At 33.0% G+C, this 20,196-nt stretch overlaps 1 protein-coding gene, 1 non-coding gene and 1 pseudogene across 2 annotated transcripts; 2 read left to right on the forward strand and 1 right to left on the reverse strand.

Moving 5' to 3' along the window:
• Nucleotides 1–5,798: 5,798 nt before the first annotated feature.
• Nucleotides 5,799–5,941, forward strand: LOC122594705 (annotated as a pseudogene).
• A 9,287-nt stretch (nt 5,942–15,228) lies between these two features.
• Nucleotides 15,229–15,387, forward strand: LOC122594696. The gene has a single exon (XR_006323071.1). It is a non-coding gene; the product is annotated as a U1 spliceosomal RNA (small nuclear RNA).
• Nucleotides 15,388–16,523: 1,136 nt separating this feature from the next.
• LOC122592872 (plasmodesmata-located protein 2-like) lies at nt 16,524–18,650 on the reverse strand. Its single transcript, XM_043765191.1, has 3 exons — nt 17,580–18,650; nt 16,926–17,042; nt 16,524–16,826 (listed from the first exon to the last, which is right to left on the reverse strand). Exons 1-3 carry the CDS (start codon nt 18,412–18,414, stop codon nt 16,819–16,821), a joined length of 960 nt encoding a protein of 319 aa, XP_043621126.1. The 5' UTR covers nt 18,415–18,650; the 3' UTR covers nt 16,524–16,818.
• Nucleotides 18,651–20,196: the final 1,546 nt, after the last annotated feature.

Raw genomic sequence — 20,196 nt, forward strand, 5'->3', positions numbered from 1 at the left:
ATATAGTTAACATTATTTTTTTAAATAAATTTATGAATGTGTCTGGCTTATATTTGATAATTTTGATTATGATATATAAAGTTACATAGAGGCCAGACATATGTCGATCGGTTCACATAACCAATTGATCAAATAGAACTTTAATTTTGGCTTTTAATTCCTACTAACGTTCTTTACTTGAGTCTTTTTACAAAGATATTGCTACCTAATTCTACTTTTGATAGTAATTAATTAGTGTAGTTTGACAATGACTCAAATATCCATATAATGGAATCGTATATGTAGTCTGTTGATTAATTATTTTTTTTGTTGGACTTCATGAGAACCGTCCCATTGATTATCGAGATCCTGTGCCGTAAGGAAAATATTAAATATAGACCTTTTGCAGACAAAATTCTGTATATATACGCACTCCATAATTGATGTCAACTGTGATTTAGTTTGCCTACAGGAAGGTAAAAGCTACAGTCCGCTTCAATGGAAGTGTGCTTCAAATATATTTTAGCGTACATGGTAAAATTTTAGGCCCTTTGCAAAAGTGATACCTTATGCAATGGACCTGTTGGCACCGTAAGCCAGGCCTTCATTCGTCTTATGTAGTGTACCATTTATGGGTGACTTGGTCAATCTGCCAAGTTTACTTTTAAAGTGTCTAACCATGTTCCTAATAGTTATCAAGAAGACATGATATTTGCGGTAATGGAACAGCGTCCAAATTACATACCATGTGACAAACTTCATGATGTGTTGTACAACAAATTTCAAAAACTACTTTAAAAAAACGTCTAATGAGATGAAACATACTCAAGACGAGATTCACTTTGTTTTTATGTGTTTTTCTTGCATTTACTTAGATGTGGCCGGTGACATTTTTATTCTTAATATATTTTGTCCTTGTTGATCATTTTATACTTTTAAGTTGCAAACTACGGCTACCGTGCCATATACTTTTAAAAATTAAAAGTTTTTCCTACAACTTTGATGAAAAGCTACAGCTTACTGCTCTCAGTAAAAGCTACATATAACAGCTACAGTTATTTTTGCCAAACATACCCGAAATAAAAGTTGTATTGATTTGATTAATCTATAAATTATATATATTAATGGCTACCACAATTAAGAGAAAAAAATAATTTTGACTATTGATTTAAACCATTGAAATTCATAATCAAAACAATCTTAACCCTTCAAATTAAAAGTCAACTTAGTTATTTTATATATGGTAACCATTTAAATACTATTTAATCTACACTTTTTGAATCATGGATACTATATATAAATAAGTTACTTACCTACGTACAATTAGCAAATTTTTATGTTTTATATTTTTATATAGAACGACACGTACAAATTACCAATGGATTGAAAATGTTTTGAAGTTCAACAGTTTAGAGTGAGTCGAGCACTTTAAAATATTGCAAACAACCTTAATGTGTGATATGTATGGTGAACATTTGAGTTTCATGCTAACCGAGAGAATATGTATTATACGAGTGGTGTACCCTTACAATGCAGCAGTGGTGGTAGCGATGGGTGGTGGTGACTGTAACGTGTGGTTATTAATGTAAAAGTAATTGATGTAAAAGGAGGTAGTGTATTTATTTTAAGAATTAACGTAAAAGAATGTATATTGTAAATAAATTTCATTAAGAATACTATAGGTATATTAACTGAAAATATATTTAAATTAGTGGGGGAAAAAAGGTAGTTTGGATCGATAGGATTGAAAAATATTTTAGAGATTTTTTAGGTTAGATGTAGTGTGTGAGTTAAGAATGTGTTGAAAGTTAATGGTAGTTTAAATATTTTGAAGATTGAAAGTTAAAAAAAAGAAAAAAGAAAAAAAGAGGAGGGCAGTTTGTTTTATAAAGGAAAAAAAATAATTATATAATACAGATTGTCCATATTTCAAAAATAAAAAAAGTTATAAAAATATGTATGGTGAACATTTGGAATTCTTGCTAAACTAGAGATTATACGTATTATACGAGTGGCGTACTCGCGTAATGTGGCAGCGGTGGTGGTGGTGGCAGTGGCGGTGACGGTAACATACGGTAATTATTGTACAAATAATTGATGTAAAATAAGGTAGTGTAGTTATTTTAAGGGTTAAAAAATGTATATTGTAAATAAATTTCATTAAAAATACTATAAGTATATTAGTTGAAAATATATTTAAATTAGTGAAAAATGATCGAGTTAGTTTGGATTGATAGGATTGGAAAATATTTTAGAGATGTTTTAGGTAGATGTAGTGTGTCAGTTGAGAATATGTCAAAAATTGAGGGTATTTTAAGTATTTTAAAGATAGAAGTTTTTTTTAAAAAAAAGAGAAGTATTAGTTTGTTTTATAAAAGATTTTATTTACAAACTCAAATATGATTATTGGTTAACACAAAAGTTATTTGTCAACAATCCATAGTATGTGTTTCAATTTAAATTACAACATAATTTAATGTGTAACGAATATATTTACAACCTAAAATCGTACACCCGTAATGCGTAAGATGGTGAATGGTTTATCAAAAGATTTTAATTTAGGCTTAAATCAAATATTAAAAATATACTTAATAAACTTTTATCCATGAAAAGGGTGAAGGTGACAAAAATCAACTTCACCGGTTGTCGTTTTTAAAAGTTCCAAGCGTAAATAACTTCACCGACCCTTTTTTTCTTTCAGTTTTTTATTTATTTTTAACGATGAGGTTGATTGTAATAGGTTTTTGGATGATGTTAAGTTAGTAGACAATAACATCACTAAGATAAATGAGCAATATGTATTTAGAAGTATTATATATTTATTTGAAAATCTAGAACTTTTGATTTCAAGAATCTTATGTTTGGGTGTTTAACATTTTATGTTATCCGTCTCTAATAAAAGTAGGATATGTGTACTTTTGTTATTATTACATACTAGCATGGTGTCCGCACAAATGCGACGTTGGTGATAAAAATGCGGTGGTGACTGGTGTCGGCGGCGACTAATAGTGGGGACAACAAGTAATGTAGGTTATTGATGTAATTAATATAGTGGTTAGTGAAGTTATTTTAAAAGTTGAAGGACTGACAGTGTAATTTATTCCATTAAGGGTATTTTAAGTATATTAGTGGAGATAATTAAATTAACGAATAAATAGAGGATGATTTAGAAGAAGAGTAAGGGGTATTATTGTCATATTGCATAGAGTAATTTCAACACTTCCATAAATAAAAGAGACTATTATTTTTATATGTAGGTATAAATATAGATAAAGTTTAACATGTTTTGTGTACATTTAACTATATATATGTGTGTGTGTGTGTGTGTGTGGTGGAGACTCTTATTTTGAGAATCAATTTTTTTGTAAGAACCGTGAGAAATCCTAAATTTCATATTGAATCACATGTTTTTTTTGTTCATTCACATGTGAAACATTATAAAAATATATGTTGTAGAAGAAATTTTTTTTTTAAAACCTCATATATAGCCGTTTGTCACATGTGAACAAAAAACGTGAACAAATTCATTCACAAGCTCACAAAAGGCTACTTTGAAGGTTTCTTAAAAAAGTTTCTTTTACAACATAAATTTTTATAGCATTTCACATGTGAAAGAACAAAAAATTCATGTGAACAAGTATATTATTTATGACTTCTCATGCTTAAAAAAACGGTTCTCAAAATAAGGAAAAAATATATATATATATATAGGGGTGGGTTATTTGTAGTACATGTACTTTTTATAGTACATGTGTAAGTTAACTTACACACTTCTTCTTCCTTCTTCCTTCCATCTCCGACCACTACCATGATCATCTCCGACCACCGCCATGATTATCAGGCGACGACGACCATCTCCGGCGAGACTTACACATGTGTAAGTACAACTTTTTTACCAGTTTAGGGTTTAAAATTTCTAAGTTTTTTCCTTCGCGAGACAACCACCACCAGCCACCATCATCTCCGATCACCCCAACCACGGCGCCGACGTCGGGTAGCAAGGGTTTCGCCCGTACCGTAGCAAATCGTCACCATCTCTTAGATCGCCGCCTATCTTTGGTAACAACCAAAAGATTCAGAAAGTATGGTTTGCCAAAAGATGTACTATAGGTACATCTTGGTGAAAAGCCTTAGTTAGGGATGCTCGTCTTTCTTTATCTGTTCGTTACCTTCAGGCCCTTGATGTGTATACTATAACTAGCTTCTCCCGATTGAGTCATACTTTTTGCGTGAAAAGGTTTTTCGTGTCTTCTCCGTTCTTCTTTGCTGGCCCCTAGAATTAATCATTGGTCATGGTTAGTTTGATCCGAATGAATGGTTGCCAAAAGATTTGGCTTGAAAATGAAGAACTTAATTTGCTCTTCATTAATTATTGTATGTGTGGTAAACAATATATGAACATGATCCGTATGGCATTTCAACTGATCATTTGCATCATCTAAATTTGACAATAGCTGGATAGCCCCAAATATAGAATTGGCTTGTGACCTTTGCTTAATCAGTTAATCACCACCAATATAGTCATGTCTTTACATATGTATATTATATCTTCAGTAAATACAAAAGTTAAACCTTAAAAGTCAAAACGATATCGTATTGCTATGAAACTATTGTCTTAACGCGGCCATGCATTCCCGACCCTCCCCAATGGTTTTGAATATCTCCATGGGATTCGGATTTAATTTATTGTCATCCCTATCTATAACGTAAATTTATATAGAGTAAATAATCTTTGCTCAAATGCGTATCGGAAAAAAACCCTCCAAAAGGGGCAAAATTAAAAAATCCGTGTAAAACAAATTCAAAAGAAATTAAAATGTTAAAAACCTATAAGAAAATATAAAAAATCTATGGAAATTTAAAAATACATAGACAAAATTTAAATTTTGAGGGGGTCATTGGCCCCCCGACCTCTTAATACCGCCCTTGCTCAAATGAGTATTACGATATGGGAGGTAATTCGTACATAACATAAACTATTTCACATACCACAAACATCGTTGTAGTGTATCTATGGTCTGTTTCAAGCACCTTGTGGCATATCGTATATATGAATGAGCCTATGAGGTAGTTTTCATGTTACTAATCTATATATATATATATTTCTCCCCATAAATATTTACTCAAACACAGGTCCAATACTCCAATAATATAGGATTATCAAACAAATTAAAACAATAACTAATTATTACATCCAACTAGCCCAATCTTTCACCTGCAACAAATTAAAACAGTTCCACTGATCATTCAGACTTACTGCTGGATATTATGGAAAATGAGAAACGCGCGATCACATCTTCTCGAACAAAAGGCCGTCCCTTCGATATGCAGCCAAAGAACTTAAAGCACTTAGCTTCCTCTGGTTATCGAATAGATCCCGAAATCAAGAATTGAATGGCTTAAATGGTGTAGTTTTAATTTCTAATCTTCCTATTTGTAACTCTTGTTTATATTCCTCTTGTTTGTAACACATTGCCGACTATATATGGATCATCACCTGCACATTATATGTTGATCATGTAAGTGAGGCTGTTTAGGAAAAAAGCCTCTTTAGAGAACCATATGAATGGTTCTAGTCTTAATACGTATATGGTGCACTACTTTCTCAATATACTCATAATTAATTTACTTAAAAAACCATTAATTATCTCAAAAGTGATTAAAAAATAGAGGTCATAAGTATATGAGTGAGAATATCATTGTCATATACGGGAGGTAGTATTTTTTTTTCTTCTTTTCTTTAGTCTTCCCACATCGACTATTTAACAAAAAGAGAGAAAAACATCGTGTATAAAAAGAAAGGGAAAGCATAGAAAAACTCACTTACCTGGACGGGGTCTATGGACGATCATCAAGGTTCATGGCCTAGGTCGGTGACCTCCATTGCACCTTGTGAGGGGCGCTTTGTTATTTATATAGCTTAATTATGCAATTTATTATTTCTAACTTAAGTTGTTTAGTGCAGGATTTTATATATGAAGAAACTCAAGGACTGAAGCTGGACATACTCATTGAGGAATGATGAGGGACTCATCTTGACAAGATGGAAAGAAGAGGGGGCTTGAAGTGTTATCTCTGGGCTATATATGTGATACTACTGTGCTCCTAGGTTTTAGTGAACATTCCCTAGCAGTCATGTCTTGATGTAACCGTTGTGTCATTCAAACAATATTATTCGATGTAATCCTTTGTAATTGTTGTACGTTAGGGTTTGTTCAAAACTATTTTCTGTATTTTAAACATCTTATAATCTTATTAGTAAATTAGTACTTATGACTATATCTTGTGTGGATTATTGAATCATCATATATTATTACCAAACTCTGCTTAGGTTTTAATTATTTTTACATGGTATCAGAGACAGGTTGCTCATTAGCCTATCTTCTCGCTTCAGGCTTGTGTCTGATTCGATTAATTTTATGAAACTTCATTTATTTATTATAATTTTTTTTTAGGGTTTCTTCTTGATTTGGGGTTTTCTGATATAGAATCCTCCTGAATCGATTGATTATACCTTTCATCATCCCTTTCACACATAAACTCTTTAGTTTATGTGGATTCATTGACTGGTTACATTCTGATTTGCTCGTGTGTGGACTCCTCTTTCTTAAGGGTTGTAGGTTTACCACTTGAAGTGGGTTAATATCTTCATGTCCCTTAATATGTTAACTGGAATTACTGTTGGCGACCCCGCTGTAAGCATTCTTTCCTACCTCTTCTGTAGCAAACTGCTTTGTGCTTAGAGTGCTCTGAGTACAGAGAGTTTGGCCTATAGATTTGGATCTCTATTATTTTGCTTATTCAAAATCTGCTTATCTGCTTTGTGCTTCATGTGCTTGCTTATTTGTTGTGTGCTTGTGTTTATTTTTATCTGTTACTAACTTTTTTTGTAGCAGAGAGAATACTTAGTGATACTTGTTCAAGCACTTGAGTGTCTTGGAATCTGGTTCCTCACTTGGTTATTCTGTTAGGTGTCTTCTTTGTGTGTCTCTTGTGTTATTCATCTGTTTTCTGTGTAATCTTTCTGTGTTGTTTAAATGGCTGATGTGAATCCCTTTGTGGATGAGAATGTGTTTGGTACCCTTATTAGTAAATTGGATTTTGGTGATGAACTATATTTGCATGCTAGTGACACATCTGGAACACCTTTGATAAATTTCAAACTAAAAGGAACTGAAAATTACAAAGTATGGGCTTGTGCCATGGAACTTGGTCTGGAAACTAAAAATAAAATGGGATTTATAAATGGTACTTGTTTGAAACCTGTTGATAATGATGTGCTTGGTAGGCAATGGGATGGATGCAATTCTGTTGTTCTTTCTTGGATTCTTGGATCTATTACTGAGGAACTTTATTTGGGTCAAATCTTTTCAAAAAATGCTCAAACTGTTTGGGAGGAGTTAAAGGAAACCTATGACAAGGTTGATGGGTCCATTACTTTTGATCTTCACCATAAAATTAACTCTTTGACACAAAATGGAACCTCTCTTTCTGAATATTATCACAAGCTGAATTCCCTTTGGAAACAGTTTGATGCTCTAACTAAGTTACCAACTTGCACTTGTAATGCTGCCAGAGAGATTCAAGACCATCAAAACCTTTTAAAATTAATGCAATTCCTAATGGGGTTGGATAATACTTATGCTCTTGTTAGAAGTAACATTTTAACCAAAGACCCTCTACCTACTGTCAAGGCTGCCTATGCTATCATTTCAAGGGATGAGTCACTTAGAGGTGTTGTCTCAAGTGATGGTCTCTCTAAGACTCAAAACCATGCTTTTGTGGCCAGAACCTTTGATAACAAGGGAAGGAGGGTTGGTAATAAGGTTTTTAACAGAACAAATGAAAGAAACTTTGGAAATGATAAAACCTTTGAAACTGACAGGACTTCTGATTTCAGAAGAGGTCCAAACACTTCTCTTGAATGCAAAAAATGTCATAAACCTGGTCACACCATTGATAGGTGCTTTGAGATAGTTGGGTATCCTCCAGGATATGGAAGAGATACCCCTGCCAGAAGAAACTGTCAATAGTCTTACTATAAACCCTCATCTAATAATGTCTTGACTAACAATTCCCAAACCTCTGGATCCAATTACCCCACTAATACTCACTCTACTTCTTCAACTTCTACACCCAATGTTAATTCTCATTCTGGAAATGATTCCTTCTCTGCTATGGATCTCACACCTGATCAATATGCCAAACTGATGAACCTCTTGAGTGATAAACCCTCAAACAAGGGTGTGCATGCCAATATGGTAGGTATTTTCTTCAACTCAAATCATTTCTTTAACTCAAACTTTGCTAAATTCTTTTGCTCAAATGTTGCTGAAAAATGTGTTAAGTACATTAAAGGTTGGATTTGTGATTCTGGTGCTAATAAACACATGACATGTGATGATTCCAGTTTGTTTAATGTGTATGACATATCTGGTCTTGGTTTAACTGTGGGTCATCCTAATGGAACCCAGGCTAGGATTCTAAGAATTGGGGATCTTAAACTGTCTAACAATGTGGTTCTATTTGGTGTTTTATATGTGCCAGAGTATTGTGTAAATCTGCTCTCTGTTCATAGTTTAACTAGAGATAGCAAAGTTTTCATAGGATTTGATCAAGATAGTTGTGTGATACAGGATTTACAAACAAAGAGTGTGATTGGGAGTGGTAGACAAATTGATGGTCTATATTTATTCAATCAGTCCTTTAAAGGTAAAGGAATTGTTAGTAATTATGCTAGTTTTCAATGTCACCTGTCTGCCCAATTGTGACACAACAGATTGGGTCACCCTGCTGATCCTGTTCTATATGTTCTTAAAAACAAAATCAATCTGGAAACTACTTACACCTCTCCTTGTGAGATCTGTCACAGAGCCAAACAAACCAGGGACTCCTTTCCATTAAGTATGCATAGGTCACATACTCTTGGTGAACTTATTCACCTTGACTTATGGGGACCTTATAGGGTTCAGAGTAGAGAAGGATACAAGTACTTCTTTACCATTGTTGATGACCATACCAGGGCTGTTTGGGTGTTTTTGTTGAAAAGTAAAGAAGAAACTTTTGACAATTTTGTTATCTTCCATAATCTGTTAAGAAACCAGTTCAAAAGAAATATTAAAATGATAAGAAGTGACAATGGAAGTGAATTCCTTAGTCACAAAATGACAAATTTTTTGAATCAAAATGGTATTGTGCACCAAACCTCTTGTGCTTACACTCCTCAACAAAATGGCATTGTTGAGAGGAAACATAGGCACTTGCTTAATGTAGCAAGGGCCCTTATGTTTCAAGGGGGGTTACCCTTATACCTTTGGTCTGATTGCATTCTAACTGCTACCTACTTAATTAACAGGCTACCTTCCTTTGTGCTGTCTGGAAAGTCCCCTTCTGGTAGTACAATTGAATCTGCCAGGGATCACAATGGTGGTGCCATGGAATCTGCCAGGGATTCTTATCCATTAGAAACCCCTGCAACATCCCTAGATGATACTGCTCAATCTGAGGGTAATCTAGATGTTAACAATTCTGCTCCTACTCAAAGGGTTGACTATCCTCCACCACTTAGAAGGTCTTCTAGAACTACTAGAACCCCAAAAAACTTGGAGGATTATGTTCTGAATACTAAAACCAAGCATTCTATCTCCAATTTTGTGTGTTACTCTAAACTGAATGATGAAACTGCCTGCTTTGTTGCTAATCTTAATAAACATTCTGAACCTAATTCTTATGAAGAAGCATCAAAAGACCCTCTTTGGGTAGATGCTATGAATTCTGAAATTGAGGCATTATATAAGAACAACACTTGGGTTCTAACTGAACTCCCTCCTAATAGAGAACCAATTGGATGCAAATGGGTATTTAAAATCAAATATAAATCCAATGGTGATGTTGATAGGTACAAGGCTAGGTTAGTTGCTAAAGGGTATAGTCAAAGACAGGGGATTGATTTTGATGAAACCTTCTCCCCTGTTGTAAAAATGGTCACTATAAGATGTCTTATAACCATTTCTGTTAACAATGGTTGGCCAATCTACCAACTTGACATAAATAAGGCTTTTCTCTATGGTGACCTTGATGAGGATGTCTACATGACACCCCCACCTGGTTATCATTCTTCCTCTGATCCTAAGGTTTGTAAACTAATCAAATCTCTTTATGGGCTTAAACAGGCCCCAAGAAAATGGAATGAAAAGCTCAATTCCACCTTGATTGAACTTGGTTTTATACAAAGTAGGAGTGATTACTCTCTTTATATTAAAGATATTGATAATGTGTTTATTGTGCTTCTTGTATATGTTGATGATATCATTATCACTGGGAATAACCTTAAGGAAATTGATAAGTGTAAAGTCTTTTTGAATTCCAAGTTCTCCATTAAGGGTCTTGGTAAATTAACATATTTCTTAGGAATAGAAGTTGTTAATGTTGATAATGGCTTGTGTTTGTCTCAGAGAAAGTATGCTCTTGACCTAATTTCTGAATTTGGCCTTTTGGGCTGTAAACCTGCTCAAACCCCCATTGAACCTAACCCTAAACCCTCTGATGATCAAAACAGTGATGAACCACTGTCTAATGTTTGTGGATATCAGAAACTAGTGGGAAAGTTGATCTATCTAACCCTCACTAGGCCTGATATAGCCTATGTTGTGCATATCTTGAGCCAGTTTATGCATGATCCTCTTGAGTCACATTTAAAACTGGCAATGAGAGTCCTTAGGTATCTTAAGGGATCTCCAGGTAAGGGTGTCTTGTTTAAGCAAGGCACCAATCTCTCTCTCACTGGTTTTGTAGACTCTGACTGGGCCAAGAAGATTACCACCAGGAAGAGTACCACTGGTTTTAATCTCTTCCTTGGTGGTTCTCTCATCTCTTGGAAAAGTAAGAAACAACCAACTATCTCTAGATCATCAGCTGAAGCTGAATTTCGTGCTTTAGCTGCTATAACATGTGAAGTCATCTGGGTCCTTAAGATTCTGGATGAATTCAAGATTAAAAGGAATGAACCAGTTCCAATTTTCTGTGATAGCAAAGCTGCTATCCAAATTGCTGCCAACCCAGTTTTCCATGAAAAAACTAAACATTTCGAAATTGATCTCTTCTTTATAAGGGAGAAGATTGGGTATGGCATAATTGAAACTGTGAAAGTTCCATCTGAGGAAAACGTGGCTGACATCTTTACCAAGGGGCTTTCAATCAATCAACATCAACTTCATTGTGATAAACTGGGACTTCATAATGTGTACCATAATTAAGCTATAGGGGGGTGTTATTTATATAGCTTAATTATGCAATTTATTATTTCTAACTTAAGTTGTTTAGTGCAGGATTTTATATATGAAGAAACTCAAGGACTGAAGCTGGACATACTCATTGAGGAATGATGAGGGACTCATCTTGACAAGATGGAAAGAAGAGGGGGCTTGAAGTGTTATCTCTGGGCTATATATGTGATACTACTGTGCTCCTAGGTTTTAGTGAACATTCCCTAGCAGTCATGTCTTGATGTACCCGTTGTGTCATTCAAACAATATTATTCGATGTAATCCTTTGTAATCGTTGTACGTTAGGGTTTGTTCAAAACTATTTTCTGTATTTTAAACCTCTTATAATCTTATTAGTAGATTAGTACTTATGACTATATCTTGTGTGGATTATTGAATCATCATATATTATTACCAAACTCTGCTTAGGTTTTAATTATTTTTACACGCTTGCCTAAGGGTTGGCTCAAGTAGTCAAGCCTACCTCATAATTTGTTGTTGGGGCATGCGGCGAACGCAGCCCCTCTTAATTCTATAGTCATGCTTATTTACTGTTTACTCTGATCCGTTTTTATGAAACGTTGCACCAACTCAAAAGGTAACAATGAAGAAGTCTTTACGAAGTTTTATCTGCTATTCGATAATTAATTATGATCTATATTGATTTGCATTTTAACTAGATTATTACATTTATAATAAATGATTGTTAAATTTTTATAATATTATCAAAAGTTAATATTTGCGAGATAAGAATTAAACCACTAAAAAACATCAAATTACATTATTGGTCGTTTATTATTCCGGTTAACAATTACCAGGCAGTTAAAAAAAATAGATACATTATCTATTACATGCATCGCTAAGTAAGGTTTTCGTTTATTTAGATGTCTTTCATTCAACCGGATATGTTTGCATTGTCATTGTATTTGTGTTTTAACGTGTTATAAAGAAAACTTTAATGTAAAAAAATTAAAAATTTATTTTAAAGATAAAAATTATGTAAAATTAGTTATTAATGTCTACACACTTAAATAAGAAAATAACAATAATTTAAATTATTAAAATAAAATTAAATGTAAAAAAGTTAAATAAAGTATATGAAATTATCATTTGATCTAACGGTTCTAAACTTTTAATTAAGGTAAATTACTATTTACTAAGCTGTCAATCTACATATCGCGTATCGTGTTAATCTAAGTTAAAGTTAAGCATAATATCATTGCAACTTTCATATAATTATTATTCTGACATACAATTGTGATAGCTTACTATAAGTATAAACTTTGTATTTGTTTTTTATTTCTTTATTAAGAAAGCCGGTTTGACATCTGGTCGGATTTCCAAAATATTGATTTATTATAAATGTTATATGAAAAATTTTATAAAAAATCCTTTTAATGAAATTTTATCGTTATATGATAAAAATTTTATACATTCAAAGATATGTATAATTAATTATACATAAGGACATTATAAAGATATATATGTGGTATACTGATCAAAAGTATCCCGAAAGCAAACATAAAAGAGATTTTCACTATTTAATTAGAGATCGATTAGCTAGGCTGAATCCGAGTTGTTTATGTTCTATATATACATCTTGGGGAATAGCCTTAGGAACGCTCGCTCTTTCTTTATCCGTTACCTTCTGGGCTTGATGTGTATCCTGAGTACTAACCTGCTTCTCCCAATCGAGTCATACTTTTTGCTTGAAAAGGTTTTTCGTGTCTTTTCCATTGTCCTTAGCGTCATTGGTCATGGTTAGTTCGATCCGAATGAATGATTGCCTAAAGATTTGGCTTGAAAATAAATAACTTATGTTTATCGTTATTAAATATATGTGGTAATTAATTAATATATGAACATAATCCGTATGGCATTGCAACTGATCATTTACATCATCTAACTTTGACAATAGATAGCACCAAATAAAGAATTGGCTAGTGATCATTGCTTAATCACCACCAACATAGTCATGTGACTCATGTCTTTATATTTGTATATTGTGTCTGTTTGACAAGGGGCTTTTGGGGCTTATAATATAGCTTAAAAGCCCAAGCTATTAAATATAAAAAAAATATATATACAACTTATCATCAAAAATGTTTTAACTGGAGACAGTAGTACTGCACAAGTGGCTTTTCTGATACATCAAATGGTTAGTTTATCTCTTCTTAATCTGACTGTATTGACAGTATTGTTTTTTTTTTTTTTAATCATATATGTTTGATACTTAAGTTATCTTGTCAAAATCTGGTTTCTTGGATCTAGCCTCGTAGTCAATCTAAGTCTCTTTTATATATAGATCTTCGTTTCTCATAAGCTTTAGGCTGATCATTGCTATTTGCTCTTGGATTACTTAATTTTAGATATATAGTAATACGTTTTTACTTTATTTTGGAAATCATAAAAGTTTTAACTTTGAATCATATTTCTTGGTTAAATAGAGTTGGTTTTTCCTGTTCATGTTATTTGGGCCGGACGAGTTAGATTGTAGTATACTTTCTCTCATCCAATTTTCTAAAAAATGTGGCTTGTTTTAGTTTTAATCAATTTAGTAAGCATGGATCATGGAGTTTTTGATGGGATGGGCCTATCTTGCCCAATGCAAACATGAGGACCGCTAGAGAATGGAAAATATGGACTTGATCCTTTAAGTATTTTATTTTTTTCAAACCATAAAACCTCCTCAATACGTTTATTCAAAAATATTAGATCATCTAAATAAATATATGATTTGACCTAGTATTAAGTTTAATGGATTATCTAAACCTGAGCACCGCTCTCCCCACCTCACTCCCCTCACTCCCGATAGGTACTGGTGGCGAGGAATGGTATTACACCGAGTGACCGATCGGTACTGGTTTGGTCACCAGCGTACACCGCCCACTCTAAGGAGGGGATGTCACTCATGTATATCTCATTTCCCACACTCAAACAAATGATGGTCCATCTAACCCGAAACGATCTGTTCGGTTTTTAAAAAACAAAAATCATACCAATCCATTGGGTTTGGTATTCGGTTAAAGTTATATAGTCATGTTTGGTTGTTCATTTGAAATTATAAGGTCCAACTTTCAAAAGGTCTTAAAAGCCCCGAAAGGTCTTTAACATATAAGCTTGTGTGTAAGAAGGGTTGAAATAGAAGCCCCAACCCCCTAGCCCATTTTCAAGCTCCAGCTTCAAGCCACAAGCCACAAGCCCAACTCCAAGTTTTTTGTGTCAAACATACCAAATCTTCAGTAAATATACAAAAGTTTATATATTTTTCCCTATGATATTTCTCCCTATAAATTTTTACTTAAACACGGGACCAATAATATGGGATTATCAAACAAATTAAAACAATAACTAATACTACATCTATGTAGCCCAATCTTTCACCTGCAACAAATTAAAACAGCTCCACTCCACTGCCTTTTTACAATCTGTGTACTTGATCACAACACATTGCCAACTATATATGGATCATCACCTGCACATTATATATTGATCATGTAAGTGACGTTGTTTAGGAAAAAAGCCTCTTTAGAAAACCATATGATGGCTCTAGTAGTTTAGTGTTAATACGTATATGATGCACTACATTTCTCAATATACTCATAATTTTATCTAAGGAACCATTAATTATCTCAAAAGATAATGTCTCAAACTTGAAATAAAAGTAGTATTGATTTGATTAATCTATAAATTAATGGACTGCTCAAAGTGATTATGTGGGACATTTTCTTGTACGTGATGGTAACTTGGTATCTGTCCTAACAAGTTTTAGGGGTCATTTATGTACTAAATAATAAGTTAAAGGGTTTATTAAAAAGTGATTACAAAATAGAGGTCATCAGTATATGAGTGAAAATTTCATTGTCATATACGGGACTACGGGAAGTGTTTTTTTTATTTATTTCTTTACTGTTCCCACATCGACTATGCAACAAAAAGAGAGAAAAACATCGTGTATAAAATGAGAGGCGAAGCCGAGGAAAACTCACTTACCTGGACGGGGTCTATGGACGATCATGAAGGTCCATTGCCTAGGTCGGTGACCTCCATTGCACCTTGTGAGGGGCGTCTACCTAAGGTTGGCTCAAGTGGTCAAGCCTACGTCATAATTTGTTGTTGGGGCAAGCGTTCGCGCAGCCCCTTCTTAATCTATAGTCAAGCTTTATATATCGATAAACCAAATCACAAAGTATGCTTGGTCGCTTAAGCTTTGGTTACTTCGAATTTGCATACAAGAAATTTTACATTAAAAAAGAGGCTTCAAAAATTTCAGTTTTGATTACTACTCTTTTATATGCTGTGGTGGATCATAGTTCATCAACTCCCTTCCTATCTGATATGCTATTTGGAATTGGCCAATGTAGTTAATTGTTCGATTTTGTTGTTATAATTTTCTGATAAGGTTACTTTTTGAAGTAAATTTGGTTAATTATAACTAATTTAATTTAATATTCGAGATTTTAGAGCTGAGATCAAGCCATCTTGAATCCTTCTAGAGCCTGCATCATCAGGGCCCATTGAGAGTAGTTGAGCCCTGCAACCTTACGATATGTATGAACAGCTCTTGCACATATAATAACAGCAGTTGTATAATCAGGTGCTCTATCACTATCTTGGAGTGTGGCACAACTTGGACGGATTGCTGGCCTTTTGTCCCTCTTTTTATTTGCACTTGATACCCTTCTAGTCGACTTCCATCACTATGGGGACCCTCGCAATTTGTTAAATGTTTTCTTTTGGCAACAGAACAATCGAGCAGTCAAATTGTTTTCACCAACAAGGGCACAAAGCTGCTTGTGAACATAGGGTAGAATCTTATATGCTTCTCTTTGGAACTATTTATATTATAGCTTCCCAGATACCAAATATCCAGAGTGCTAAATGGCTTTCGTTTATGACTACAGCTATGTCGTTTGCATACTCTCTTATTGGATCGGAACTAGGTATCCTATCTTTGAACCTTAAGGTAAAGGTAGTAAACAAGTTGGACAGGTTAAGGGTACTTTTTGTGTGACAGTCAAAACGGGTCGGGGAGTGTTGGATAAAATTTTAACTTCCTAGTGACACCCCTTCCGGCTTTCGCCAAATGAGAGGGACTAAAAAACTGTTAATTGCATGACCTAGTAACGACTCGAATGAAAATATATGTTCAATTAAGGGTCCAAAAACATTCTCTGTACTAAGTAGTAACTACTAACCTACATGCCTATATAATATCTTCAAAGATATGATAATATATATAGCTTAAAATGATGGGTCAAAAATAGAGACAGAAAGAGATTGAAAGGATAAACAAGCACATGGCATTGGCTTTGAGCCATGAAGAGCCAATGTTTTACAACATTAAAATAAAACTAAAAAAATATATAAAAAAGTTACATCTTTCCTTCATCTTTTTCACCATTGACAAACATTCCTTCCCCATCAACACTAACATTTAATCCCCTTTTCTAAAACCATACTAAAAAATTGTACCTCCATTTGCCTTAATGAAATAGAAAGAGACCAATGAAAGAAGCCACCTCAAAAATTGGATCTTTGGTTCTTTTTAAAGAACTCCCATCTCCTCCATCTTTCAATAATCTAATCAAATAAATTACCAAAAATAATTACACAATGAGTAACATTCTTATTTAGCATAAACAAAATGTAAAACCATATCTTTATATCTTAACTACTTACCATCATGTTTCTTGGCTAAATTTTTAGCAAACATTGCACATATGACTATGAACCCAACTCCTGCTGCCCCTCCTAAGATAATTGCAACTGTTTTTCCAGTATTTGCCTCATTCCCTCCTACAAACCCATCTCAGTAATTATCAAAAAGTTTTAAAATAGATCAAATTAAGGCGATAAAATGTATACCTTCCGTCCCACATTAAATGTTCAATTTTGATTTGTAAAGCCTTCTACTTCAACTTTGACTTTAAAAATTGTTGTTTGTATTATATAACATGTCATACAAAAACAGACTGAGTTTTAAATATATTTTTCATTGATATAACTTTCATAAGTATTATATAATACAAAGATATTTATGGTCAAAATTGAAAGAAAAAGAGTATTTAAGCCGTAAATTCAGCTGATAAGCTCATTTTCATCTACTTATTGCCCTATAAATCCGTAAATTCAGCTGATAAGCTCATAACCAAAAAAAACTCAATGACTTCCCAAAATGTAGTTTTTAAACGTACTAGTTTTGCTATTAAAATAAAGATTAGCGGCACAACTTGTTACCCCATTTTGCCTTCTTCTATTTCAATCCAAAATGCATAAATGTCAATCTAAACAAACAAATATGAAATATCAATAAAGCTATTCAATTAGCCATACCTGATGATGACGAATAAGAAGGCGAAGAATACGAAGAAGAAGAAGACCCCGAAGACGATGTAGAAGAAGAAGGATATGTATTTGATGAAGAAGATTTCTTGGGTGGAATTCCATTAGGATAATAACTATAACTAATAAAACATCTATGCAAATATATCTGTCCAGAAATTGAACTCCCACATTCAACTTGTGCTCTTTGAACAGCATTTTTCACACATTCCCCACAATCAGAACTCCCTAAATCCCCTTGACATTGTCCCAAAACATACATTGATTCATAACTTGTTGTATAAAACCCACCATTTCCATTTCCAATACCACTTTCTAAAGCAGCTAATGCAGAATCCCTTTTTTCTTCAAAACCAACCCCACCATTATTTGTTGACCCACAAGTTTTATACAACATTTCCATACCTGAAATCTGAGCAAAACCATTGACTTCATAAAGCATATAACATCCTAAAAGTTGAAGTCTTGCAGCTACTGTTTTGCCACAAAGTTTGTCCATCAAGATTGGGAGTCTACTTACACATGTGTAACAATCAAGATTGCTTAGATCTCCTCTACATTGAAAAAGACCTGAAATTGAAGCTTGCCCACTTCCACTTGTGGTCTTGAAAAACTTTGCTTTTGAAGATTGTTGAATCAGGGTTCCAAAAATGGCTGAAAGTGCAGATGAGTAAACCCCATTTGGATCTTGAAATGATTGTTTTGCACACCCTTTGTATACTAAGTTTGTGTTATCAGATTTAGTAAGTGGGACTATGACCAAAAATAGCAACAACAATGTGACAGGGGATAAGGGTTTTACTGTTATGGGTTGTTGAGAATACATTTTTTTTTTCTTTTTTTTTTATGTTTGGTATTTTGATTTGTGTTTTTGGGTGGATTAGAGCATGGGTTAATGTGGAAATTTGAGATGGGTGTGTGTGTTTTTGGTAAAGCAAATGGTTTTTGATTCTTGAAGTATACTTTTTGGTTTTGGGTACCTTTTTAACTTTATGAGGATGTTGGATGTGAAGAAGAGCGTATCATCTTTACTAGGGCAGAGGACTACTTGAAAACAGTGGTGTCTATCATGTGAGTATTTGTTTATTCAGAAGTATCTTAACAATATAAGAGCATAGTGTTACAAATTTATTTTTCTTACCGTAAGTTAGTAATTATAACAGCATCTCCTATAAAGCTTTTTATAAAGTTTACTATTATTCAATATCTACATATGTTATCAATAATAGTTCAATAACATAAATTGAGCTACTTTTTTTTTTTTATCTTTTTATATACACTGTTTACAGTAATCTATATGTAATGAGCCGGGCCTTAAAAAAAAATTAAGTCGTCACCGTATCTATTTATAAATATAAATTATGATATTAGGCTACTACTTACGTTTTTTTATACAAGTGATTTTTGAATGAAAACAAACCCTTCGTCATTAAATGGTAAGGTTCTAACTCGACAATAAATAAGGAAGACAATTCCCTAAAGTTATCCCAACTTGACTAGTCAAGTTGGGAAAGGGTCGAGATTTAAATATCTGTTTTAAATTTTGACCCTTAATTTTCATTCAAGGGTTAAAATCTTTCCAACTTGACTAGTTAAGTTGGAATAACTGATTATCCAAATAATCAGTTGTCCCAATCGTATCTCATTACTACGAGCCGAGCAAAAGCGGAAAAAAAAAAAACTCCATTAGGCTCTCCTCACAACTAGGAATTAGTTAAATATGAATTTTTGCTTGACAAGATTCGAACATCCATCTCACAGGTAAGGCCTTAGCGTCTCACCACTTAAACTATAAATCATTGACATGTTACTACTTATGCGATCAATGACAGGTTACTATTTGTGTGATGTTCAGTTGGATAAATTTTTGCATATTTAAAATAATTAATGGAAAGGTTAAGTGTGAAAAGTTATATAAACTTTTGCATATAAAAAGTAAGTATGAACAAAAAAGGAAAGGTTAGATAAATTTTGCATATAAAAACTGTAACTAATGAACAAATTAAGTATGAACAAAGAATGAGATAATATCATATCGTCGCAAATTGTCATAAGTTATATGATTTTTGTGATGACATTCAGAATGTTTAGTTGTTCAATGTTCATAATTCTATATCTCATTTACGACCGTTTGTTTAATTACATTTATGCCTCAAAGGCTCAAAGCTAATATATAAAACAACTTTTATTTACGTTTTCAAAGATATTGAAATGATGACGGCAGTGATTAGTGTAGTTATTTGATATAGAGCTGTTAAAAATTTAAATATGGTAATGTATGTAATTTTAAGACAGATAACAACCTAAATAGGTGAAAATTAAAAGACATATTGATCATTTTGTATGTAAAAAACTACAAATTTCCAATATGAAATTTATTTTATATTGTAGAAATGATAATACTAATAATTAAAAATATTCAAACATCAAACATACAAATTTCATATAAAATATTCAAATTCAAATATAGATATTTAAATATCTAATACAAATTTAAGTTCAAAATTCAAATTTGTCTTTTGACATTACAATAAATCCAAAATTATAAACCAATAACAAATAAACTATGTTAGTTGTCACATGACACATAAGCTCAATGATGACTTGA

The sequence above is a fragment of the Erigeron canadensis genome, chromosome 3 (assembly GCF_010389155.1).
Source record: "Erigeron canadensis isolate Cc75 chromosome 3, C_canadensis_v1, whole genome shotgun sequence".
Taxonomy (NCBI): Eukaryota; Viridiplantae; Streptophyta; class Magnoliopsida; order Asterales; family Asteraceae; genus Erigeron; species Erigeron canadensis.